The 27,742-nt window shown below is 43.2% G+C and overlaps 1 protein-coding gene across 2 annotated transcripts in view; it reads right to left on the reverse strand.

The window, feature by feature from the left end:
- The window catches only part of GALNT9 (polypeptide N-acetylgalactosaminyltransferase 9), a 175,208-nt gene that overhangs the window by 21,951 nt on the left and 125,515 nt on the right, over positions 1 to 27,742 (reverse strand). For both annotated transcript variants that reach the window (XM_009911015.2, XM_054172907.1), the window contains exon 7: positions 998 to 1,183. In XM_009911015.2, coding sequence (XP_009909317.1) covers positions 998 to 1,183 — 186 coding nt within the window. The remainder of the gene's footprint in view (positions 1 to 997; positions 1,184 to 27,742) is intronic.

Raw genomic sequence — 27,742 nt, forward strand, 5'->3', positions numbered from 1 at the left:
GGTCATGTCACTGACACCAAAGAGAATAGGCTGCTCCCTCCTTGCTCCAACCTCTCTTCAGGTAGCTGTAGAGAGCAATGAGGTCTCTCCTCAGCCTCCTCTTCTCCAGACAGAACCACCACAGCTCCCTCAGGTTCTCCGTGTAGACCATGTGCTCCAGGCCCTTCACAAGCCTTGTTGCCCTACTTGGGACATGCTCCAGCCCCTCAATGTCCTTCCTGTAATGAGGGGCCCAGAGCTGAACACAACACTCGAGGTATGGCCTTAGCAGTGCTGAGCACAGGGGGATGATCACCCCCTGGTTGCTTCTGGCCTCCGTGTTTCTAATTCAAGCCAGGATGCCACTGGCTTTCTTGGCCACCTGCCTGAATTCAGGAGAGTGACCAATAGAATCATAGAATTCTTAGGATTGGAAAGGACCTCAAGGGTCATCTAGTTCCAACCCCCCTGGCCTTATAAACCTCCAGGGATGAGGCTTCCACCACCTCCCTGGGCAACCTGTTCCAGTGTCTCACCACCCTCATGGGGAAGAATTTCTTCCTAACATCCAATCTGAATCTACCCATTTCTGGTTTTGTTTCATTCCTCCTAGTTCTATCATTAACTGACACCCTAAAAAGTCCTTCACCAGCTTTCTTATAGGCCCCCTTCAGATACCGGAAGGCCACAATTAGGTCTCCTCACAGCCTTCTCTTCTCCAGACTGAATAGCCCCAACTCTCTCAATCTGTCCTCATGGCAGAGGTGCTCCAGCCCTCTGATCATCCTTGTGGCCTTTCTCTGGACCTGCTCCAGCACGTCCAGATCCATCCTGTAATAGGGGCTCCACAACTGGACACAGTACTGCAGGTAGGGTCTCATCAGAGTGGAGTAGAGGGGGAGAATCACCTCCCTCACCCTGCCGCCTATGCTTCTCTTGATGCAGCCCAGGATGTGAATGGCTTTCTGGGATGCAAGTGCACACTGGTGGCTCATGTTGAGCTTATTGCCATACTTACTGCCATGGGGATGTTCCAGGCCATGTAAACGTGTGACTTGAAGTCATCCATCCAGACCTCAGCAGCCCGCAGGGCGTTGCGCTTTGCATAGTAATCAATGTCATTGTTGTAGGGTTTCTTTGTGCGCTCGATGTGTGCCACGCGAGAACAGGGTAACACCTCCATGCTTCCTCCACACTGCCACACCTGGAAGTATTGGGAGAAAAACAATTCCATCATTTTCTATCTTCCCACCCCCCTTTTTAAGGTGATACAACTGCTTCCATACAGCATCTGAAATGAAAGAGTGTCCTAGTTGAAGATAGGTGCTACGGAATGACTCAGAATGATCACCTGATTTACCTGTTCTGAAGGTAGGACAGAGGGAAACAAAGAGAACTTTTCTCTTGGAATCGGTGATGTCTGGAGTCAGGTAGGTGAGTAAAGCCTACATTTCAGTTTCAGTTCCCTCACATCTGTACTTAGTACTATGGTGTAGTTAAAATAAATAAAAGACAATAAAATATAAGCAATAATCCATTGCTTTCCAGTGGTGTCTTTCACTGAGCAGAAGAGCTCATTTCCAGACAAGATGCATGCCAGAATAATGCTGGGGCAGTGCTCCACTTCTTCTCAGGGACAAAGATAAATTGCTTGGGAACTGGCAGATAAAAATCTTGTCTTCCATGTAGTTGGGGGTTTCTGGTTTGTTTGTTTGGGGGGTTTGTGTGTGGGAGGTGTTTTGGTTTGCTTTTTTTGGTTTTGGTTTTGGTTTGCTTTGTTTGTTTGGTTTTGTTTGGGATTTTTGCTTGTGGGGTTTTAAAAATATTTTGTTAGGTTATATATATATATATATATATATATATATATATATACACACACACATATTAGGGGCTTTTTTGCTGGTTTCCAAATACTGGTTTCCAAATAGTTCTGTAGTAAATCTCTGGCCACTGGAATTTACATTTGATTGAGGAAATACACTGAAAACCACACTGCTCATCAATTTGGACTGACATATGCTGAGAGTTTCCACTGCCAAGGGGAAGTGCTAGGAAAAAAAAAAGAAAGGAATTAATTGATTTTCATGATCAGAAGGGGAAATGAGCAGTACACTTTAGCACACTGCTACATGCCCAGCCCATCCTGGAAGCCAGCTATTTAAAGCACATTTTTCTCTCTCTGGGTAAGGCTAACAACGTTGTAAATTTTATTTATATATTTTGGTATGTAGGGAAAATACATTATCTGAGTGACAGATTGATTTCCTTCAAATGCCAGTGCTCATGCAAACCTGAAAAGGAAAAGGTACTAAACTGCAACATTAAAGGAAACAGTTTAGCTCATCTGTAAATTCAGCACCAACAGTTATTTAGCAGTGATAAATTCTCCCCAGATGAAATCCACAGGGAACTCAGACACCTGGCTTTGAAGAAAACACAACAACAAAAGGCAGCAGCAGCCTCAGGCCAGATAATGCTCATCCTGTCAGCCAGGATCTTTGGTGCTCAGCAGCCAGCATGATTTTGCGCTGTGGTGTGAGCACCCCATCTGCAGTTGTCTAGATTGCTTCACGTTTACATTGAGGCACTTCTGCCACCTGCCCCTTAGCCCCAGTTTCCTCTTTAAGAAACAAAATCTGTTCAAGAAAGGGGAAGGAAAAATGAAAGAGTCAGGAAATATTCAAGGTAATGCTGCTTCCTATGAAGATGTTAATTTACCCCAGATGACTTGTTCTTTTCTGGGAACACATGACTTAGAGCACCAGTGGGGGATGTTTCCCAGGATGGAATTTCCAAGCCCAGAGAAAGAGAACTGGATGTACCACACATGGTGAAAGGAGACAGTTAGACACTCATGTATCACCAGGCACACCTCATCCTGTCACCATTTCTCTATATTCCAGATGAATGCTACAGCTGCTCAACTATGGGTCATTTCTTTTCAGGCCAGACAAGGCTGCCTGTTTCACTTCAGGATTAGTTGCTGTTCAATGGAGCATGGCCCTGACTCTGCATCTGCACACTCTTTTGGTGTACTATTAAGTTCAGAGTGATTACTTTAATACAAAACAAGAGTTACAAACAAATACATGCAACCAAAAGCAGACAAGCAGCTAAGAGCAGTCTTATGAGATTTAGATGAAGACTCAAGATTTGGGTCGGAATCAAGAGGATGGAGAGGTTTGGCAGCACCTTCTCCCTGGACACGGAATTGAAAGACATGAATGATTCAGAAAACCATTGCCTGTCTGCCCTGAACTACAAGAAGTCTCTGAAATACAGTGAAGCATGAAAGAACAAGAAAATGTTTAGTGTATGAAAGTGACAAGGTGAGGTGAGTCAGTGGCTGCCCTCAAAATTAGTTGATTCTCCCTCTCCTTTCATCCTCAAAACTGTATTTAATGACCCACTTTAACAGTAGTAAGCAACTAATTTCTTTCCACATCTAACTATGAAATTATGCCAGAAAAATAATTACATGCATCTATATAGCATTTATCCAGCAGAGTTCTTAAAGCACCTGGGAAGCAAACTGTTTTTTACCTGTGAGCACAGAATGGTGCCCAAGTACCTCCAAATCAATGTTTCAGGCAGTTCCACGTCTGTGACTCAACACATTTCAAGTCCAAGTTATTCCTCTCACACTGAGTTGCCAATGTGAAATGTGCGTTCCAAGGTTCATTTACTGAGAACATGGCAGGCAGTCTCTCTGAGCTGCTCTCTACAAGGGTGGACAACACTGGAAAGCACACTCAGCCTTCTTTTCTCCCGTGGAGATGCAAGTCCCACACAATAAACTTTGTTTGTGCTGTTGCAGCGTGTGCTCATCAAACCTGTACTGGGGGCAATGGCCCAGGCTCCACTGAGACAGACTCAGAAAATGCCCTGGGCTAGGAACAGAAGCAGCTCCAGCTGATAAGCACCAGCAGCAGTGAAGCAAAAAGGCTTCTGCTTTGTGTGCTCCTCTACTCAGCACAGCTGCTACACAACCCAGGGACTTGGCTTTGCCTCCGTGAGCATCACACTGTGCAGCATTTTAAGACATGATCAAGTAATTCCAAGAGACACTCAATTTATTTGCTAATTGTAGTTAATTTCTAATTTCAGTATTGCTCTTTAGGCTGCTATAAACAAAATTGATGGCAATATAAATGTTACCATAGCTGTGTTACCTTTGCATTTTTACTGCTAATTATCTCAATCAACTTTTCTATAAACAGACATATTAAGTATTAAAAAGTACCCACATCAGGGGCAGATTACAAACTGAATGATAATGCTCATGGTTTATGCTACAGTAATTTGCTGGCACTAATTATTAGCTCTTGCTGTACACCTGAGATATGACTGTCCTACAGAAAAGGGTTTGCCATTATTAGTAGTCAATCAGCCATCCCATTCCATGCAGCAGAAGAAACAGTGCAATGAGACAGTGTCTTGTCTACCATGACCTGAATTGTGCATCAAAGTTCTCTGAAGGCAGGCTAGGTACATGATTTAGAAAGGCTAATGAGTTGCTATGCTTTAATTCTTGCAAAACAAGAAGAAACTTTCTGAGACAAATGCATTTTCCCCACAAGCATTTGTTGCTGAAGGACCAAATTACTCTTTTTTAATAAGATTAAGAAAAAAACCAACAGACATGGCTTCCTTAAAAAGATCCAAACAAGGTCTTAAAAAGAGCTGGTAGGGTTGGTTTGTTTGTTTGGGTGGGTGGTGTTTTTTTTGGGGGGTGGTGGTGGTGTGAAATTATTAGGAAGTATAGTTTAAAAATTTTTTTAAAAAGCCCAAACAACACTCCTGACCAAAATCCAGTTATTCTGGGGATGAGGAAAGGAAGTGATGCAAAATGAAATGCAAAATTCCATCAAGCCAACTGGCCCTTCTGGTAGGGAAAAAAAATGTTTCTTAACTAAGAATAATAGATAGATTAGATGGATAGATTAGATGGATGGATTAGGTGGTAGGTAGACAGGTAGGTAGGTGGATAGATAGAATAGAATAGAATAGGATAGAATAGACGAGACCAGGTTGGAAGAGACCTTTAAGATCATCGCATCCAACCTATCATCCAACACTATCTAATCAACTAAACCATGGCACCAAGCACCCTATCAAGTCTCCTCCTAAACACCCTCAATGATGGTGACTCCACCACCTCCCTGGGCAGTCCATTCTAATGGGCAATCACTCTCTCTATGAAGAATTTCTTCCTAACATCCAGCCTAAACCTCCCCTGGTGCAGCTTGAGACTGTGTCCTCTTGTTCTGGTGCTGGTTGCCTGGGAGAAGAGACCAACCTCCGCCTGTCTACAACCTCCCTTCAGGTAGTTGTAGAGAGCAATAGATGGATGGATGGATGGATGGATGGATGGATGGATGGATGAATGGATGGATGGATGGATAAAGTAAGCCTGGTCACCATTGAAGCAGGATGTAGACCTGGCTGGACTGCTGGGATAAGCAATTCCTAAGTCATGGCGATATAAATAGAACATTGCTGACAGCATCTCCAGCTCTGCAGGTGAGACCTATTTTCAATAGCATCACGCCCTGCTGAGTGCATGTCAGAGCTCAGAACATCATGGGATTTAATGTTCAGGTGAGCCCCTTAAAGAGGGTAGTTGCAGCTCCCAAGGTGCTCACACCAGTTACAGGCAGAGTCTTTACTCTCTGTAGACTTAGTGCTGTGCAGATGGAAAACCATTCCCTGATACCTACAGCCATCCTGTTTTTTGAAAACATATTTGCTTCCTAATGAGTAGAATTATTCATGCCAAAAAATGCAATGAAATTCCAGTCTTTTGTAGCTGTTCTTATGAATGCTTTTAGCAGTGTCAGGAGAAGGGAGTAACTAATACTAGAGACTATTTATTGTTTCAGTCAAAAAAGCCAAACATAGCTTCGCAAGTTAACATAGGACATTATTTTGTGCACTAAGCCAGCTGTAGAGTGTTATTTAATTTGGTACAAACAGGCTCAGCAAAAGCAAACTCAGCAGGTGAAAATAAAAATGATATTTTTAAGGGCACAGCTGAGGAGACAGTTAACCCTCTCGGAAAACTTAGACTGGAAAAGAAGATTGTGATCCTTAAGAACTTTGTATCCTGCTGTGAGTTTTGCACTTTAGGCACCTTGGTGCTCAATAAGAAAGAAAAATAAGTTTCAGACTCTCTGTTGCAACTATTTTTCCCCCCATCAAAGACATCTTTGATTCAAACAGCTGGAGAGATGAGGTACCCAAGAAGATGAATAGGAGAAAGGGGAATTCAGCATCTGAAGGATTTGCTTCCAAATAATTACCCTCTGCTAACAATTACCTGACACCCTAAAAAGTCCTTCACCAGCTTTCTTATAGGCCCCCTTGAGATACTGGAAGGCCACAATTAGGTCTTCTCACAGCCTTCTCTTCTCCAGACTGAATAGCCCCAACTCCCTCAGTTTGTCCTCATGGCAGAGGGGCTCCAGCCCTCTGATCATCCTCGTGGCCCTTCTCTGGATGTGCTCCAGCACCTCCGGATCCTTCCTGTAATAGGGGCTTCAGAACTGGACACAGTACTCCACAGTACTCACAGCTTCTGCTAATGGACACACCAGTTATAACCACTGGTCTAATCAATGAAGCTTCTGGATGCCAAAGCAGGTCCAGGCATTTGCAGCATGTTGGTCTCCAGCTCCTTTCAAAGGGGCTGGGTAAATATTAGCTCACTTTTCCAAAAGAGAGCTAGGATCAGTCCTGCTCCCTAGTGAGACTGAAAATCAAGCAGTTAATGAAATTTGCAATAATTTGAGGCTTTGAGCCTATTTCTCACAGCCAGCCAGCTCTCTGGAGGTGGTGTCAGAAGGGACTATTACCGTGCAACTTGCAATTGTGTCAGAGCAGCTTTATCTGTGTCCAAGAAGTTGTGAATGTTTCAGTGGTCCTTTGCTGAGAGGAACAATCACTGCCTACATCTTCCAGCAGTAAAAAATGGAAAGAATCGGCTTCAAAACATGCATGTGGCAGCAGGGTCCCCTCATTTCTAGTACACCCCAGCAGAGCATGTTACCTGGCATTTTGGCAATGGCCTCTGCCAGAGGCAGCTCTTCAGAGGTGGATGTTCAGCACATCCTGAAACAAAACCCTTGTGCTGGGACCGGGCTCTGATGTTTTACACAAACAGTTCTGAACTCCACCTCAGCAGCACTTCATAGAAGTAGCCTTTCAGATTTCAGACTTTTCTTTTCTGTGCAAAGGCAACAGAAGAGATGGAGGAGTTTTTAAAGCAGCTCAGATATCCCTGGGTTTTTGATATCCCAGCGTGGGAATTCTTAAAAGTCAGGGATCTCAGGTTTTCTGCAATTCTCAAAGCAAAGCCTACAAAAGACGACTGTCTTCTAGACAGCCCCCACAAACCTACAGCAGGACTGGAAAATCTTTTTCTATCATGAAAAAACGTCCACATTTCAGAAACTTTTGCTGACCTAAATTGTCAAGAACAATATCAGTCTTAAACATTTTCAGTAGCTTAAACATAAGCTCTTTGCCACCTCCATCTTCTATCCCCCCAAAAGATAGCCCCAACCCTATGCAGAGCTACAGGCGGGGGGCAGAGTGGCTGGAGAGCTGCCAAACAGAAAGGGACCTGGGGGTGCTGATTGAGCCAGCAGTGTGCCCAGGTGGCCAAGAAGGCCAATGGCATCCTGGCCTGCATCAAGAATAGTGTGGCCAGCAGGAGCAGGGAAGTCATTGTGCCCCTGTACTCTGCACTGGTTAGGCCACATCTTGAATACTGTGTCCAGTTCTGTGCCCCTCAGTTTAAGAAGGACATTGAGACTCTTGAACGTGTCCAGAGAAGGGCAACAAGGCTGGGGAGAGGCCTTGAGCACAAGCCCTATGAGGAGAGGCTGAGGGAGCTGGGGTTGTTTAGCCTGGATAAGAGGAGGCTCAGGGGAGACCTTATTGCTGTCTACAACTACCTGAAGGGAGGTTGTAGCCAGGAGGGGGTTGGTCTCTTCTCCCAGGCAACCAGCACCAGAACAAGAGGACACAGTCTCAAGCTGCACCAGGGGAAGTTTAGGCTGGAGGTGAGGAGAAAGTTCTTCCCAGAGAGAGTCGTTTGCCATTGGAATGGGCTGCCCAAGGTAGTGGTGGAGTCACCATCCCTGGAGGTGTTCAAGAGGGGATTGGATGTGGCACTTGGTGCCATGGTTTAGTCATGGGGTCTGTGGTGACAGGTTGAACTTGATGATCTTAGAGGTCTCTTCCAACCTTTGTGATTCTGTGATAAAATGTTGTCCTCAAAAGCTAGCTTCTGACGATTTTCAGAAGATCTATTTGGTGTTAAAAGCCATTTTTTTGTTGTTAATATAAGCATATTGCAAGCTGAAAGGTCAGTTAAAAATGAAAACCAAATCCTTTGTTGCAGAAAGAGCAAACCCATCTTTTGCCAGCATTAAAACAAAGGTGTTTGCTCTCATTTGGAAGTCTTGCCAAAGCACAGCCTTTTCCCCAGAAGTGGTTTTGGTCTAATTTATCAGACAGAAAAGCCTCAAAAACACGTCCATCAAACTTTAAGGAGGCCAGTGGCAGCCCTTCTCACAGTGCATGTGGCCTAGAGATAAAGAAGCCTTAAATCACTGCAACAGACTGCCCAGACAAGGGGGTCTGACAGAGTGATTAAAATGTGGTTCCTTGAGGTGAAAAAAGGTCTCAGTACTTTTTGGCCAAAGTTGCCATACCTGAAGGGCAGGAGGAGACACATCCCAGGTAGTAAATTCACAACAGCAGGCACCACTGGGCCCTTCTCAGCAACTTTAGCACCATTGGGTGAAATAAAAATCCTTGTGGACAGCAAAGTCACAGGCAAATTCCTGCTCTGAAGAAGTGAAAAATGCCTCTTACCATTAAAACCATCCATAAGACAATGAGGCTGCAGTTTCAGCCTGTCTTGCCAGTCAGCCACGGACCAACAAGGTCTAAGCCAGTGTGGTAGTTTTAGGCTATACCTTTAAAATTTTTCACAGATCTTGAGCAGAAAAGTAGTGAAGTGCAAATAACTCACTATGGGGTGTAAAAAGTAAAATGAAGATAATTCTAAACAATCCCATTGGAGAGATAAGGAACTTAAACTTGTTATTCTCTCTTCTGTTCTCGCTTCTTTGCTCAGGAGAGATATTAACTTGCTTCTGCTTGACCTTGGCTGTGTTGTTTTCATTAAGTCTAACAGCAACTTTCTCTGCTCCTTTCTCCCTTCTTTTTGTACAGAATAGCATAGCATAGCATAGCATAGCATAGCCCAGGTTGGAAAAGACCTTTGAAGTCATCGAGTCCAACCTATCATCCAACACGTTCCAGCAACTCAACATCTATCTTAAACTGAGGAGCCCAGAACTGGACACAGTACTCAAGGTGTGGCCTAAGCAGTGCTGAGTACAGGGGCAGAATGACTTCCCTGCTCCTGCTGGCCACACTGTTCCTGATACAAGTCAGGATTCCATTGGCCTTCTTGGCCACTTGGGCACAAAGGGGCATCTGGGTAGGGGCATCTGGGTTGGCAGAGAAGGGAAAGCTAGTAGCTTCCCCTGGTCTTTGACTGGGGGGGGGTCCTTGTGCTGTTTATTAGTTGTGCATATCTGTAAATATTTTAAATACTGTATATTTTGTAGATGTTCATTGCTTTTCATTGTAGAGTATTGTTCTGCCTGTAAATACAGCTTTCACTTGCTTCCAGCTGGGCTGGTCCGACAAAGTTAATGCTGGGGGGGCGGCGGAAATTTCAACCCACCACAACCAGGAGAGATTCTTCAAAGTAAATTTGAAGCATGACAATTTCTTGCCTGAAATACAGGACCTCCCTAGTCATCCTCCAGTCCTTAGTGGATGTGGGCAACTCCTCAAGTGCCCATGCTAGAAACAAACAAACAAAAAATTAGCAGGAATACAGCACAGTTTTGATTCTTGCCTTCTGATATTGACAATTTAAGTAGTTCACTGGAAAGCTCTTGTTCTAAATAATTCATAGCCTGACATTTTCCCTGGTTTTCCCTCTTTTTTTTAAGAGAGATTCTTTCTTCCACATATTCTCAGTGCTGACTGGAGGACCATATTTAATCAGATGTGCTAGATAAAGCACTCTGTCTCTCTCTCTCTCTCTGGTTTTCATTTTGCATGGGAAGCTGTGGGAAAGAGGGGAGCTGTCACAATCAGCCACATCACATGGAAAAATTAATCATGTGGTCTCGTTCTGTTCGTCAACGGCATTTTGGTTCATCGTCTTTAAAGGCAGCCATAATTACGGTTTAAAAACAGTCCCAACTCCCATTTCTCAAAATAGCCTGTGCTATTTAATGGTGCACTTGTAGAGGAAAAAAAAAACCCACAACTTTCCACGCTGGGACGAAACAGCTTACTTCAGAGAGACTTCTGGCTGCCAAAAAAAAGAAGGGGGAAAAAAAAAAGGAACTGAAAAAGAGAAAAAAATTGCATCTCAACATCCTCCCCTTCTACTCTGCCCTGGAGTATTGCATCCAGTTTTGGGCTCCCCATTTCAAGAGGGAACAGGGATCTACTTGAGAGAGTCCAACAGAGGGCTATGAGGATGATTCAGGGACTGGAGCACTGCCCTGTGGGGAGAGGCTGAGAGACCTGGGGGAGGTTAGTCTGGAGAAGAGAAGGCTGAGAGGGGATTTAATAAGTGTTTATAAACATCCAAGGGCTGGGTGTCAAGAGGGAAGGGACAGATTCTGCTCAGTTGCACCCTGTGACAGGACAAGGGGCAATGTATATAAACTCCAGCACAGGAGGTTCCAACTTAACATGAGGAAGAACTTCTTCACAGTGAGTTTCACAGAGCACTGGAACAGGCTTCCCAGAGGGGTTGTGGAGTCTCCTTCTCTGGAGACTTTCAAAAGCCATCTGGATGCATTCCTGTGCTACCTGTGCTGGATTCTATGGACCTGCTCTGGCAGGGGGTTGGTATTAATGATCTCTGGAGGTCCCTTCCAACCTCTAACATCCTGTGACCCTGTGACTTTGTGATTTGTCAAAGATTTCAAGATAAACCCCTGATCAATGCTTGCAAAATATAGGACCCAAAAGGGTCCTTGTTTGACTGGTCATAACATTATTATAACCCCTCCTTTTTCATTTCAGCTCCTGCTAATAGCAGTTTATAGATGATCTGCTAATGGCAGGTACATGGGGAGCAGGACAAAATCTCACACATGAAAGCTAATTCTGTCACTAGGACACCCTTATTAATGTGGCTGTGTAAATCCCTAGTCCCCATTGCCCTTCCTGCCCTGTAAAGCTGGGAATATGCACAGTTTTGGAGGTTGAATTTCATGTGGGGCTGTCCTCACATTTTATGTCTTGGCTCATGCAGTGGGAACCTAATTTGAAGGCAGAAATACAGATATGGAGGATAGAGCAGATGCAGCCATAGGAGTCTTTAGTGTTGGTTTGGCACTAGTATTACCTCTTTATGGTTTTAATTACTAATATTTGAGTTGCCCTAATGATGAATACCTGGAGACTAGCTGCTTTTCCCAAAATTATAACAATGGAGATCAAGGGTGGGATGTTTGCTCCTCTTGCACAGTCACCTAGTGTCAGTTTTTATGGCAGATTCAAAATGGCACCTTGGCTTTGTTGGAAAGTAAAACAATTATTTCATAGATACTGAAACAGCCTCTAAATTGTTAGAATTGATTGGAGTTTGACCTCTCAGTTTTATTCCCTTGGGCTTTTCTAATACTTACAGATGAATTGCTTGCAGAGAAAAGAAGCAGTGGGACCATAATGTTCTTTGCAATGAGACTCAAACCATCATGCATGATTCCAGCAGGAGCAGGGCCATACCTTGAGTACTGTGTCCAGTCCTGGGCCCCTCAGTTTAGGAAAGATGTTGACTTGCTGGAACATGTCCAGAGAAGGGCAACAAAGCTGGTGAGGGATTTGGAGCACATGAGGAGAGGCTGAGGGAGCTGGGGTTGCTTAGCCTGGAGAAGAGGAGGCTCGGGGGAGACCTTATTGCTCTCTACAACTACCTGAAGGGAGGTTGTAGACAGGCAGGGGTTGGTCTCTTCTCCCAGGCAACCAGCACCAGAACAAGAGGACACAGTCTCAAGCTGCACCAGGGGAGGTTTAGGCTGGATGTTAGGAAGAAATTCTTCATAGAGAGAGTGATTGCCCATTAGAATGGACTGCCCAGGGAGGTGGTGGAGTCACCATCATTGGAGGTGTTTAGAAGGAGACTTGATGGGGTGCTTTGTGCTATGGTTTAGCTGATCAGATGGTGTTGGATGATGGGTTGGACATGATGATCTTGAAGGTCTTTTCCAACCTGGTTAATTCTATTCTATTCTATTCTATTCTATTCTTAAATCTCTCTGATGGCTCTTCTGAGGTTGTCCTTCACATATTTTTTAGAGGTTGCACAGAACCTCAAGGTAGCTGAGATCTCAGATGTGACAACAGAGAGAAGATAAAACCGTCTCACAGAAGAAAAGAGATAAGCATGGAGGAACTGAAACATGTTCTAGAGAAACTCACACTCACAGCTGCTATCTTGCTATAAAGATAAACTTTGTGTGTGAAGAACTAGGTCTGATAAATTAACAGTCTGGCTGCTGCAAGAGGGAGAAGATAGGATTTAAAAGTATATTAAAGGCATCCCACATGCGTTAACCACTCATCTCATCTCATCTCATCTCCATAAACCCATACTGTGCACAATTTTTACAAAGGGTATTGCAACTTTGAAGGAAGTTTGCCTAGGGAAGAAGTTGATGACTTCATGTGTGAAGCAGAATTCCCTTCTGCAAGGGAATGTTGTGTGCTGATAGGGGATGGAAACTGTGTAACCTTTGGAGAAATCAGAGCAGACTCGATACCACGGGGGCCAGCTGCACTATGCAGCACTGCACATGCTGTGCTTTACAGAGGGATTTCAGACACACATTAACTGGGACAATAAAGACTATAACCATCAAGGTACTTCAGGAATTCTTGTTTACTGCTGGAAAGTTCTTCTAGAACTTCAGTGATACTGATCAAAGACCACATGCTTGGATTAGACTGTTTCTTGGAGAGCTGGTGAGAAGGCTCTGCAGCCAAGCACAGCATAGCAGGGGTTAAGCACAAGGCTGAAATGATGGCAAAATGCAGCTAGCTCTGTACTCAAAGATATATTAGGAGAGTTTATGCAGATAACAGACTTCCACCACTAGATTCTGGAGCCTGCTCCTTATTCCCACTTCTGAGCTCCTAGGATTCACATGGCTGCAAAGTAGAGCTTGCCTCTTGCTTCAGGACATCTGCCCTTGATAGGACAAGTCCTGGGTGCCTGCCTGCTCTGTGCAGCTGCCTGAGAGAGGCACCTGGAGAACTACCCAAAGACTCCTCCAATCCTGACGGATGCAGGTCTAGCAATGTGCCGTGAGCCATGTGGGGAACAGTGACTCACCTCTCTGCTAGCATGAGGTCAGCATGTCCTTCAGGTGGAAAAGGATGGGGCAGATGATCTGGTAGTCCTAATGTGCACTTATGGGGCAAAATTTGGGAGATGGTGTCTTAAAAGGTGAAAACAAAGCAGGCAACCTCACAGGCATGGTGTACAGCAGCTGTTGGTATGTTCTGTAGTGCCGACCTTAGGTGCAGATAAGCACTTTTTATCTGCCATCAACCTCTTTGACATCATTGCTTTGGGTCTGATAGGGGAAGGACTGAGGAATGGGAATAGCAAATGAATGGACATTGGCATCTCCAAATGCTCCAGGAGATGTTAACAGCTCACATCAGTGACAGGCATGGCAAAGAGATTGCTTTGGGGCGCACACTTAAACTTCACGGACTAGAGATAATAACAACTCCATTTTCTTTGACTTCTCCAGTCTGAAAGAGACTGCAGACATCTGAAAGAAGCTGCAGCTATCTTCTTCTAGTCTAATACCAGATATGTTGGGTTTTGCAAGCCCCAAATGCCTTTTCCTTGTATCAAGTCACTGCAATTTGATATCTCTAATTCAGTTTGGTAGTTGTCCCAGACAAATGCTTCTCACAACACATTCTTTATGCATTTGATGTGAATAATTTTCTGCCTTTTTACAGATTTACTCAATTTCCTCCTAAATCTCTAGAACCACTGCCAATCATTTCTGCTAATCTGTCAGCACACTGTGCTGTAACTGTTAAAATTCAACAAATTGTCCTTGGAAAACTACAGTCCATTTGGGATACATGAAAGAGCATGAAAGACCAGCCTGTCATCCTTGCTCCTCACTTCTCATTCATGGCATTTCTTTTGGCTGTTTCTTCTCACCTATCCCAAAAGAAAAATCTCTCTCCAAATTCAAGTCTCAGCAAGGGATAAGGATGTCTGTACATGAAGCTTACATCAGCAAATCTGCAGCTGAGCTCCTGCAACATTTGCATTCTCAGGAAAACACCTGTTTTGTCACACTCTGAGACTTACTAATGTGCACCAAAACACCCCAAAATGTTGAACAGTCAATTCACAAGCTTCTCCTGAAACACGAGAACCAGCATACTGGCTGCCGTAGTCTAGGCTCAGAACTAAACCAGTTGAGAATGTCAGCAGTCCAAAGCAGGTTGAAGCACACTGTCAGATCCCACAGGATTATTGATTACTGAAGGTCAGAGTGGGGATGCCTTGACAGGTGTAGCTGTTGACACAACACTTCCATAGAAGTCTCTTGAAGAGTACAAGACTAACTGACAGGAAACAGAACTGGGGCACTTCCTTGAAAACAACACTTAGGACAGAACTTCATTGACCACACCTGGCACTGCTGTCTTAGTTTCCACTATGTCAAGATCATTCAGCTCCTTGATCGCTGCCTGAGCCAGCTGAGAGGCATTCAATCCATTCACCACGCTGATACCTCCACTATGGCTTTCTAAATCTTTGGCTTCCTATTGGAAAGTCTTACCTAAAAATAGTTACTAGCACTTAGTCATAATATGCCTTTGGCCCATGAGCAGTTTCATTCCATTGATGTTTACAAGGCTCTCTACTAACAAAAATCAGTCCTTCAGATAACGTAGCAGAGCACTGTGCTTTTAATCTGAGGCCAATTCCACCCTTGCTCTAGCCAGTGCTTAAAGTGACAGCTCCCTCAGAAATCAACTTTTCTTCAGGAACTTAATCTCCTCAGTAGGAAAAGAAAAAAAAATAAAGAAAAAAGAAAAAAAAGAGCTGAGTACAGAGGACCAGACCTGGTTAAATTCCATCATTTGAATTAATTTAAACACATCTCTGAGATGGAGCTAAATCCAAAGACTGTAAAATTTAGATGGGGTTTGTATGCCCATAGTTTAGGCTCACATTTGGGCTTTGGATCTGTGCATAAATGAGGACAGCCTTTGAGCTTTTGAGAGGAAGAGCTGTTTTATGTTTCAACTCCCTTCTCACTTTAATTTTGTATCTCAGATTTTCCTCTTTCCTTTGATTAAATTAAAGCAAAACTCAGACCTCCAACCCAGAAGCAAAATTAAAAGCCTTTGACAGAGCCAGGTCCTCGTATTAAAACACCCACACTTGAAACCTCAGGGGTTGATCTATTCATAACACCAATTTTCAGATTTAAACTTTTGAACTCAGAAAGAAAGCAGGAGGGAAAAAAAAAAGTATGCGGTGATGCTGGAGTCATATACATCAGTGCATGTGGCAGCTGAACTACAGAATGGCTGAAGTTGAAAGGGACCTCTGGAGGTCATCTGGTCCAACCCTGCCTTCTCAAGAAGGGCCACTTAGAGCCAGTTGTCCAAGACTACATGTCTCAGCAGCTCTTCAGTATCTCCAGGGACACAGATTCCACAGCCTTCTCTGGGCAACCCCTCAGCATTGTCTCAACAGTCTGATTTCAGTTAACCTTCTTCAAAACTAGGCAGAACTTCTAAATCTATCTCCCTTCAGCTGTTACCTAATCTGAGCCAGGATGAAAATAAAAGGCAAAAGTTGTTCAAGCTTCCTCCACCCCCAAGGGAGTTCTTAGCCTTATTGTATAATACCATTAGTTCACACTTCCAGTCTGTTGCTAAAGAAATAGTATTGCTGCATGTTCAGCCTTCAGCAAGAAGGCTGAAAAATGATGAAGCGCTTCCCAGCATCTTAGCTGAGACCACAGGGAGAAAGAACAAAGAGTGGAATTTATTGGTGCTTCCACTGGAATAAAGACATTCTTGAATAAGAAAATATTGAAACAGACTGTCTAATGAAGTGATCACAAAGGGTCTTTTCAAAGGACCCTAAGTGGAGTCGTCCTCATTTGTTGTCTTTCTCCACAACAGGCCCTTAAATGATCTTTGCATATTGTCTGCACTAAATCCTGCAGGGTTGCTATTTCATTTTAAAGAAAAAAGCTTTTAGGCTGCAAGGGATTCATTCAGTGAGAGCTATTATGCTTATTGTGACTCTGCTGCAGAGCCAAGGGATTTGCTATATGCTCATTAGATCCCACATTGTTCCAAAACAATCTTTTACAATGCAAATTTGGGTGTGCTGATCTTAGAATAACACTCTCCCAGAAAAGGCTATTAAAGTAAAAGCTTCTTCTAATGCAGAAACACTGCAAACACAGATTAATTACTAATATTTTAGACCATGAAGACATCTGGTGTCTCAGCTTACCTTGAGCTTTGAACATGAATTCACAAGGACTCAGTGTCATGGGTACAAAGCAATACCACAGATGAGTACAGAGCTCAGAGACCATATCATAACGTCATCATAGATGAAACACATTTGTCAGTTGCCTTGTTGGTGGCTGGTGTACAAAAGACTTAATCTGTTCAATACCTGGCACTTGAAGTGTCTTAGCAGTGGAGAAACCTCAGCAGAAGAGAAGTTCATTCACCAGGACTGCTAAGGAAGCTACATGAGAGAAAAGGTGTGAGATCTTGACAGCCCTGCTACATAACCATCTTCAAGGCAGTGCCAACGAAGAGAGGAAAGACAGCAAGGCAAATGTAGCTGGGGAAAAAAAGGGCAGGACTGAGCAGAAGCAACTCACTGAGTTCTAATGCTGGATCTTCAGCACTTGGGAAGCTGTGACAGATTCCATCTCTTGGGAGTGCTCTTTAAATTCCTGCCTGGCAGCTGTGACCTGCAGAGCTATTGATGATGCAAGGTACACTCTTGTTTTTCAAAGCATTAATTCTCTCTTGTTCCTCCTCTGTGACCTTCCCAAGGGAGCGGTTGTATGAACACAGCACGATGAATATTATCATCCAGGAGATGTACCTGATAGCTCATTCTTAATGGTTCTATAAATCTCACTAAGTCTTCAAGCTTTAAATGTACAGCAGAGATAATAGTGCTGTAAGGAATAGTGAGAACCCATCTCTCATAAGTACAGAAACCAGCCAGTCTAGTGACACTATAGTAATGCATTCTCTCTTGTACTCTGATTAGCAGCACTCAAGCTGGAGGTGCAATTGGTGCTGAAAACTGATGGCTAGGAGGATAATTAATAAAATATCAGAGGTAAGCAACAAGAACAAAAGTTTGCTAACAAATCATTATAGGTATTCCGGACATCCTTTCCCGCTCATCCATTCTAAATCAGATCAGCAAACTGATCGCAAAATTTATACTAAACCCACCCACAAATCATCACCTGCTTACACTGGACAAGTTCATTTGGTAGGAGTAAGAATCTGCTCACTAAACCAGCACATGATTATTGAATTCAGGTGGCATCCTGTTTTACACAAGGAGTGCCAACTCCTTAATAAACATAAGATGCAGATGTGTGGGAGCGTGGCTTTCGCTGGGAACACTATTTACTTCAGATGACAAACCCATGATTAAGGTGCTTCTCCCAGGGAAAACACAACCAGTGCTACAGGGAAGTGCTGAAGGAGGGGAGTTGTCCATAACAACAGGAATAAGCTGCCCAAAGTACATCTCTGAAGTTTGAAAAGCACACCTCCAACCACAGTGCCCTGGTGAACCGGGCACAGCTACCCCTGGCAAATACCTGAGCTGCAAGAAGGATGTGGGGAAAAAAGGTAAAAGAACTCCAGTGAGTGTCTTACAAGATGCTCTGACTTCATCTTTCTGACTAAAGGACAGTACATGTCTGGAATGGGTTTTGGACACCTGAGTGGAAACACAAAGGCAAGGAAGAGGAACTTTAACAGAGGAAAGTGCTGCTATGTCCTAGTCATTCACTCTGCTTAAATGCTTCATTGCTACTATTAATGGACAGATAATAACATTTATCTTAGGCTGTGAAGTTACTGACAAACTAAGCTGTGTTACATGAGCAGAGAGCTTAGTAAGTCACTTAAAGAGCTGGGAAAGGCATGCAATTTGGGTAAAAGACAAAAGGAGAAAGCTATTTGTGATTTTGATGGACAACTCCCTCGAGTATCTCCAAACCCTAGGACTGCAAAGCAGGCTGTCACATGTGTGGATTTATTGCCTCTCCAAGGACCATCGGAGTGGGGTGTATCACCAGACACAGCCTTGTACTGGCTCTTTTCATTTCACTTCTTTGGGACCAATTGTTCTCATCTGCAAAGATGGAAACCAAGGCTTGCTTTAGCTGACAAATTCTTTTGTTTGGTGGATTTTTTTGGTTTAGGTTGTTGGGTTATTTTTGGTTTGTTGTATGAGGAAACAAACAGAAATGTACAAATGATGAACAAATGAGGAGGGAGAAAAGTGTTTGCTAGGCGTGTTTACATTCTTTAAGCTAGAAAGGACACCTTCCACCCAGCACAAGAATGTGAAAACACACCATAAACATTTGGCAGGATTTTTCCAAAGAGCTAAAAGTGTCCCCACAGTTGAACACTGTAAATATTAGCTTCAGCTTATTGGGAAGATAGTGTCCTGTATTATTAAAGTGCTGAGCAAATAGGGGACGTTCTATGTTTGCAAGAGATTTCTAGAAGTTAAATATACATATATATATATTTATATGTAGATACAGATATGGCCTCAAATCGAACCAAAAATGTGCTTGGCATTTCAAGGTGTTCAACAACTCAAAATATGGAAAGAAAGTTCAGTTCAGACCAAGGAAAATGTGTTGTTTCAACAACATCTGAAAATACCCTTCCTTAAGAGTGTAATATAATGGATTCTCCTTTCTCAACAGATGAATTGAGATCTGCTTTCCCCCCCCAAAATCTATATTCTTTTTTTACCCCAGAAAATTATTTGTAAAATTGTTGTCTCACTACAGACAAAAAGATCATCAGGTGATTACAAAGAACCTTTTGCTTTTTTATGGCATCCTTCAGTTAAGCCATTCATCATCATTCTTCACTCCTAGGCTGGGAACTCACACACCAAATTTCTGCTGTGAGCAGATTTTTAGAGACCCTTCAATGAGAGACAGTCCTGAAAGCAAATCAAGCAGAAGCAAACCCCATGCTCTGAAACAAGTTTGTGTTCTCCACCTTGGATTTACCACTTCATGCTAAGCCAAAGAGAATGGTAATCTACAGCTGGTAGATTTTTGACCTGAATTAATCTCTTCTGCTTCCCTGTGCCAGACAGGCTCAAGCTGAACCACATGGTGACAAATCTCATGCTGGGAATCAGCAGCAGCTCTGTCCCTTTTCTCAGAGACAACTGTAAGACAGAACTCAGCAGAGGTCAGAAACTTTTTTATATCATCCTTCCTTGTTCTTACCCAAGAACTCTCATCCTGACACCTGAGTGTTATTTTCAGACACCCACTGTGAGCAGAGAGAACAGGACCCCAAATTCATAAATTAGGAAATGAAAAGAGATGTTTTTCATGCCACCTCTCAATGACTCTGTCCTTACAAAAGTCCATTGCCTCCATGAGCTTCTTGGCATGGAAAGATTTGGAGCCTTAGACGTTAGATGAGGATTCCAGAGAACACTTAAACAACTAGCTTATACAATGGGCTCATCCCTATTCCTCAGTCTTGCCCTTACTTACCCTTCCCTGGCCCAGCACAGAATTCAGCCCCTCTGCATTTCACATGCTGCTAGATGTTGAAAGGGATTACAGTGCAAGTGTGCACTCACAAACACTGTACTGCTGGACTTGTGTCTAACAGAGCAAGCCAGAGCCAGTGATGGATAGCTCAGACTTAAAATACAGGTAGAACAAAACTGACTCAAAAGGACATTGAATGTGACCAGAAGTGTGTTCCATTATAAAAAACATTACTGAGTTTACTTAGTGACCTCTGGCATTTTATGTTCCGAGAGAGTTGCTATAGTTTTGCTTCAAAATACACCCTTCAGCTACAGCTTGACTAAAATAAATAGATATTAAAACCCCCCTTTGTTACTCCAGTAACTTGATATTTCTGGAGAATGGCAGTAGTCATTAAATATTACTTTGCTTCATTAAAGTCTGAACTTCCAAGAACTGCAAAGGACAGTGGCACAGGATGAAGTAATTCCTTCATTACATGGCTGATTTTATCCTGGTTTACCCTATATATATGTTGTTTGATCCCTGCTGGGTCACAAATACTCTTCATTTACCCAGCTCTGGGTTTTATCTAACTAGCTATTTGTGGAGTCTTTGTTGCAAACATTCTGGACTGCCAAAAAAAAAAAATAATTGAGAATCTTTCCTACTTTTTTTCAACCTAAATACAATCCTCTGCTAAAGAAACCCCAACCACCCTTTCCTGATACAATTGGATGGATGATAAGAAAACAATTACAGGGACTGCATTGCTTTGTCTAGCATCTGTAAGAAAATTTTTGGTGGAAAAAAATAGCTTTACATCATTTTTATGGACTACATCACTTCTCTGGATGTGTAGTTCATTTAATTTTGCCCTGGAGCATCTTTGCTGTGAGTAACACGGAATACGATCCACTTGTCTGTCCCGTTGCTTCTAAATAATCTCTTTCCATCTCCTCTCAGAGCCAGGCTGTCACAGGCAGCGTAATACCTCTGCAGAGATGAAAGACAAAAGCAATAACCACAGTCAAGGCCCCCAGGGATTCCTTCACTAGCTCTAACTACAGTGTCCACTGTATCAAAATCCTGTCTCGTTGCCCTGTGTCAATGTTTACATGCTCTGTTGCTTCACCCACTCACACTTTCAGAGGAATTCCAGCCTTATTATCTACTTTGTCAGGTGATGGCAACAACTATTTTCTTCCCCCATTTCTCCTGTCACTGACACCTTCCACCAACCAACTGTGGTCACAGCCTCTGCTCTATGACTGAACTATGCTGAGCAATTCCATTATTATATGAAGGACACTGTGTTTAAAAAATGATTCATGTAGCCTGTAGCTCTGCAGGAGAAAGGGCTCTCTGCAGGAGAAAGGGCTCTGTGGCTTCTTGTGTCCCATTGCTGAGACTAAACCACAGGTGACGTGGTTTGTTTTGTCTGGGCCAGATGAAGACCTTATCCTAGAGGTGTTTGTGCCAGTCCTGGTCCATTCCCTCTGCCTTCCATGCTCCCCCCCATTCCCAAATGATGACCAGTGCTTGAGCTGGTCATGCAATGCCTTGCAATCTGTGTAAATTCTAATCCAAAATGATGCAGTCTAGTTTAAGCAGTTAATAATAAGAGCTGCAACCCTGCATCATTTTGACAGATTTGGGAAAAGCAGGCATGCCCTTTTGGCTTAAGGGAATGCCAATCTCTGCTTCTGGATGCTGATGAAAAGGAGGCAATATATTTTTACCTAGCTTTGCTGGAAACAAAATGTCTGACTGTAATTTGCATTGGCAGGGATCTGTTAAAGGGTCAATTGAATTTTTTGAAATGAGGAGAACTGTGGCTGTTAATGTGACAGCAGCTATGGAAGCTTCAATCACATCCAGATGCTACACATGCACATACTAAAGGGGTTTAGAGATCCTCTGGAAGATGGACATGGACAGAAAGAATTATTTCCTCCCATCTGCCATAGAACAAAATTTGAATATAGGGAAATAAAATGTCTTATTCAAATTCACATCTGAACTTATGGTAGAAGCAGAGACGAATTCAGGATCTGCAGTTTTTGGGCTAGTGCCTTAGCTGAAAGATTATATTAATGCAACCAGCAGTGGTCAGTCTACAGGCTCTGCATGGAACAAGCAGAGAGTTTTTACTCATTAGCAGATCTCTGCAGGATTGCTGCCCAGGAAACATCACTTCTGCTTGATGTTTCAAAACATGTGTTCAATCTAGTTTTTCTCACCTTTATTATTTGGAGAGAAATCTCCCATGGTGCTCTGACAGGACTCAGGAGCTGAGAAACCCTGGCAGCCCCAGGTGGGCCAAGTGTGAGTGAGGACAGTGCTCCAGTGAACACACAGCATCTCCAAGAGCTGCTCTGTTGGAGCCCCTGAGCGCCTCAGAGCTGTGCACAGGTGGACTGCTGGGGAACATGGTCTACAAGAGACTGGGCAAATCCAGAGAAGACAAACCAAATGAAAAGTCTATGTGGAATAAGATGAATGTAATGAATTGTTACCTTCCAATTAAGAAATACCCTCTTAATTTTTTTTCCTCAATGTAGTTTAACTGGGATCCTCCTTCCTGATTAGTGACAGTGATTACTGATGGTCCCCAGAAAACAGGCTCATAAATCCACATGCTGACAGATAAATACAAGCTTTGAGAGTATAAAGGCACTGTTCTTAGAAGCATCAAAGTACTGTCTCCCAATATCTGCAATGATTCATGCCAAAATGCCTTGGGGAGGGCTCCCTGGATAGCATATGTCAGATACATTCAATGTCTACCTGCAGTCATGCACACAGATATGTGACACAATCAAGTGGAGCATCTAAAGGTGGTGACCAGAGATCATTAGAAAGCCCGCCAGGTAAACCTGTTCCAGATCTATCTCCACTTGCTAAATTCTTCAATCTTCAGGTGGAACAAGGTTTGTGCAAATGAACTAACAAAAAGTACTTCTCCTGTGGCAAAATAACTGTATGTCACTTATCTTCCTTCTAAACAGCATGCTTGGGCTTAAATCTCCAGAACATGCCATACTGTGAGACTAGAGAAGCCCAATCTGGTTTCTGAGAGAAGTCCAAGAGACAGCTTGATAAGTAGCTGCATGGGGAGAAATTCCTGGTTCTAGCTCTTTACTGTGTCAAAAAAAAAGACATAATGAATTCTCATAATTGGTAGCTAATGCTAGAGAAACTCTGACTTCAGGATGAATTGAGTGTTTCTAAACAACAAAGATAATTAAACATTGAATAGCTGACTGGCTTACTGTGGCAAACTGTCTGCTGCTCCAAAGTTTTTAGCAGTGAGTCAAAGCATCTTCAAAAACCTACCAAAATACTCCAACAGCATCATAGAATTCTTAGGGTTGGAAGGAACCTCAAGGATCATGTAGTTCCACCCCCCCTGCCATAGGCAGTGATATCCCACTCTAGGTCAGGTTGCTCAGAGCCACATCCAGCTTTGCTTTAAAAACCTCCAGGGATGAGGTTTCTACCACCTCCCTGGGCAACCTGTGCCAGTGCCTCACTGCCCTCATGGTGAAGAACTTCTTCCTAACATCCAATCTGAATCTACCCATTTCTATTTTTTCCCCATTCTCCCCAGTCCTATCATTACCTGACACCCTAAAAAGCCCCTCCCCAGCTTTCTTGTAGGCCTGCTTCAGATACTGGAAGGCCACAATAAGGTCTCCTCAGAGCCTGGGGCTACCTGTGTAAACTGCTGGATCAGGAGCGTGGACCTCCATCAGCCAGTCTGACTAAAGGAGCCTGCTAGAAGATTTGGGGTTGTAACCTTACATATTGAATTTACAAACTGTTGTGGAAGAAAAACAATATCATGGCTCAAAAGAAAGTCTGACAATCAGCAGACTTGACTTCTCCAATTTTTATAAATGATATAAAACCTCTATGTATTAAAAATTAACCAAGCAGGCTTTCTATACTGGGTTCAATCCAGCCCACAGATCCTTTGACACAGAATGAGAATTTCCTCCAACAATATTTCCTTCCTGAAAATCTCAAGCTGTGATTTTTATTACTCTTTGTCCTTCACAAGGGGGAAAACAATGTGCATCACTTTCTGGTAATCTAAGACACAATTCAATGTCTTCCTCTGCTTGCAATCATTAAGGATGTGCAGTAAAGTAGAAGTTATCAAGCAGAACAAACTTAATGAGAGCAGCACAGTCATGGGTTTATATTAATAAATTCAGGAGTAGGCAGCAAGCTACAGCTACTACCAAACAGGCACCGTGGCCAGCAGTGAGCACTCTACGTGACAACACCTCAGAAGAAAATGTTCTGTAAATGTCTGCTTCAAATAGACAGTAGAAACTTTATTTTTAAACTAGCCCTTGAGGACAGTCATGGTATGATGCTAAGCTTCAAACAAACAGATAAGTTACTGGGAAGAGGCCAGGTGAAGTGAATCGCTCCCAAGTCCACTCCCTCTAAAGAACAAAGCTACCTGCCAGCCCCTTGTCAGGGGGGGTGCCACAGGGTTCCAAGGAACTCTGCAATGCCTCTGGAGGACAGCTCCAAAACATGGTCCAGATACAGCTGCTTCACACGCTCTTGAGCAATGAATGAAGCTTCTGATGAAGCTATACTGCAACCCCTGGGCCACAGTGGCGCTGGGGACAGCATCCTGGCAGACCTTTAGTGTCAGCAGTAACTGCTCGCAGGCAGCTCCCCAGCTGCTGCAGAGGAAGATCTACAGACTTGCCTTGTATCATAGAATCAATAAGGTTGGAAAAGACCTCAGAGATCATCAAGTCCAACCTGTCACCCAAGACCTTATGACTACTAAACCAGGGCACCAAGTGCCACGTCCAGTCCCCTCTTGTACACCTCCAGGGACGGTGACTCCACCACCTCCCTGGGCAGCCCATTCCAATGGCTAACGACTCTCTCTGTGATCCCTGGGTGCATTATCTCAGCCTGGACCTCACATCCAAACCAATTTCCATTTCTGACCATTACATTGCACTTTCCTTTATCTGCTGGCATAAAGAAAACTCTGACAGGAGTCTTCTCTTTATCCTCAGAGATTGTTAGGAAATCACTTCTTGCCTTCACCGCTGATGCAGAATGGCATTACTGGAGGCAGAGATGCAATCTGCAATTGTCTGTAGTTCCAGATCCAGCCAAGTTCTTGATCCAGCCAAGTTCTTGACTGCTTGCTTAGCTATAGAGCTCTATGTTATTCCACTGACTGCAGCAGGACCACTCACACAGCTACAGTTAAGTGCTGAAGTGCCTTGTAGCTTCCTGGTTTGTTAACAATTCACTGCTGATACCCCAACCCACTGAGACTGTTGCACTTTCTCACTTGTAGTGGTTCTCCAGTGTTAAGCAGAGTTCAAAAACTTCTTTTAACTACAAGATGAAAAAGTAAATGTGCTTCTGAAGACACCCATGAGAAGACCTACTGAAGAAGCTGTTATCTTTCCTGCTTATGCAACGCTCATAACAGAACTCTACATCACACATATCTCATTAGCAGTCATCACTTCAAGCAGTACATACAATGTGGGTGGGCTCTCTTTTTTTTCTGATTACCTAGCAGGTCTTGCTGTCTCTAATTTTCCACAAATCTCATGAATTGCCACTGAAATCTTTATATCTACAGCAGCCTGAAAATGTAATGCTCTACACCAATTCTATACCCAGTAAGCCAATATAATACCTAATACACTTTATGAAGGAAGTGGCACATTTCTCAGCAGTTCCTCTTGGTGATAAAATCAAGTGAAAAAAACCCAAACACTTGAGAGAGAAAAGTTCCATGTGAAGAACACCCTTGAGCACATGCTGGTACATAGGGTGGCCATCAGAGACCTCACAAAAACAACCAGCACAATTTGCTTGCCCATCCAGATGTGGCAAAGCTGTAACACTGGGGCCATCAATGAAGAATTACAAATCCTTTTCACAGTAGCCATAACACACTGAGGTGTAGCAAGGCAGATAAGGAAGGAAAGTCAAAATGCACTGAATGGAAATGAAGAGGCTCCTGTAACTGGTTTCATTTGGCTGAACTTTCCCAAAGGCACAGACTGCTCTTGCTCAGAACAGTGAGGCTGGAAAAAAACACCACAGAAAGAGTCTCTCACCTTTCTAGCTCAGCTGAAGCCTGAAAATGCTGATGTGTGAAAATGGCAGGGTGATGTGTGAAAATGTGCAGAAAATGGCAGTGAGAGCTTTCTGGAGCATTTGGATGTCAAACTCCTGAGATTCTGCAAAGAGATGAGTTTTGGATTTCATAGACCCACAGAATTAGGTTTGGAAGGGACCTCAAGGATCATCTACTTCCAACCCCCCTGCCATGGGCAGGGACACCCCACACTCGATCAGATTGCCCAGAGCCACATCCAGTAGCCACCCCCGAGATGAAATCAGCATTCTGGCAAACGTAACTTCAGTTTGGAGAACAGAGCCTCATTCTTTTGCTCCTCAGAGCGGCTTGTAACAGATCTAATCAAATAATTATAATATGCTTTAGCTAGAAGGGCAAGGAAGAAAAACTGTGTATGTGAATGACAAGAGGATGGGTCACAATAGCAGCAATGACTTATGAGGGTTATTTCTCACATCTGAAAGCCCAATAACTCACAAGTACACCAGCCATAAGTGAATTCTATGAGTCTTTTGTGCAAGTACAATTTTCCATTATGCACCTAGTCTGATGCTCTGTAACAATTTGTCTCTCTTCACAAAACCATGAGGAATGTTTCTAAGAGAATGTCAAGAGAATCAGAGGGTAAAAGCCTTCCTTGCCTGTGAAAATACCCATGCCTCAGTCATCACTTCCTCTCTACATTTAAAGCTGCTTAAGTGCTTAACACACTCTTGATGCCTTGTAGGAAGCGTGTCCTATAATGCATCACTGGCATACAGCCTGTATCTCCTATTTCCTTCTCTTTTTCCCTCTGGTGGTGTCTTTCAGATGAGACTAAACTGTACTTGTTGTCAATTTACAATCAAGCCATCGACTCCAGTGAAGTTATTCTGCAACTGTACCAGCCTGGCCACAAGAAGAGCTTTTGTGTGTTACAGATGTGCTCCTCTTCTCTCACTTGATTTGTTATCACCACTGGACCCAGTAATATTCTTTGTTTTCAGCATATGCAAGCAAACTCTCAAAAACCCAAGATCCCACTGCTAAAACAATCTTAATAACATATTTCTGCAGCTTGTCTTACAGACCTCTTAGAGTAGTTTAGATAATGCCTTCCAGCTAGTAGGGAGATGCTTGACATTTCTATACTTAAATAAAATGTGGTTTAAAAAAAATATACACTGTTTCTTTCTTATGAAGAAGTTGCATTGTAGAGGATGATCCTGTACTGCCAGGAAAATAGCACAGATAATGGATTTTAACACCATTTCTCAGTTACTCAACTGAACTGACACCTTCAAGGTTCTGAAGAGAAAGGTCTCTTTGACATTAGAATGGAATGAAATGGAATAGAATAGAATAGACCAGACCAGACCAGACCAGGTTGGAAGAGACCTTCAAGATCATCCTGTCCAACCCAATATCCAATACCATCTAATCAACAACCCCATCAAGTCTCCTTCTAAACATCTCCAATGATGGTGACTCCACCACCTCCCTGGGTAGCCCATTCCAATGGCCAATCACTCACTTTGTGAAGAATTTCTTCCTAACATGCAGTCTAAACCTCCCCTGGAACAGCTTGAGACTGTGTCCTCTGACTGTATAGAAGCAGGGACATCTCAGGGACCTCATTGTGGATAAGAAAATTGCTCTAACTCTAACCTCTGCTGACCTTCAAAAGACAAATGCAAACAGCAGTCCAAGAGACATGCTATTTAAA

The sequence above is a fragment of the Dryobates pubescens genome, chromosome 25 (assembly GCF_014839835.1).
Source record: "Dryobates pubescens isolate bDryPub1 chromosome 25, bDryPub1.pri, whole genome shotgun sequence".
Lineage (NCBI taxonomy): Eukaryota > Metazoa > Chordata > Aves > Piciformes > Picidae > Dryobates > Dryobates pubescens.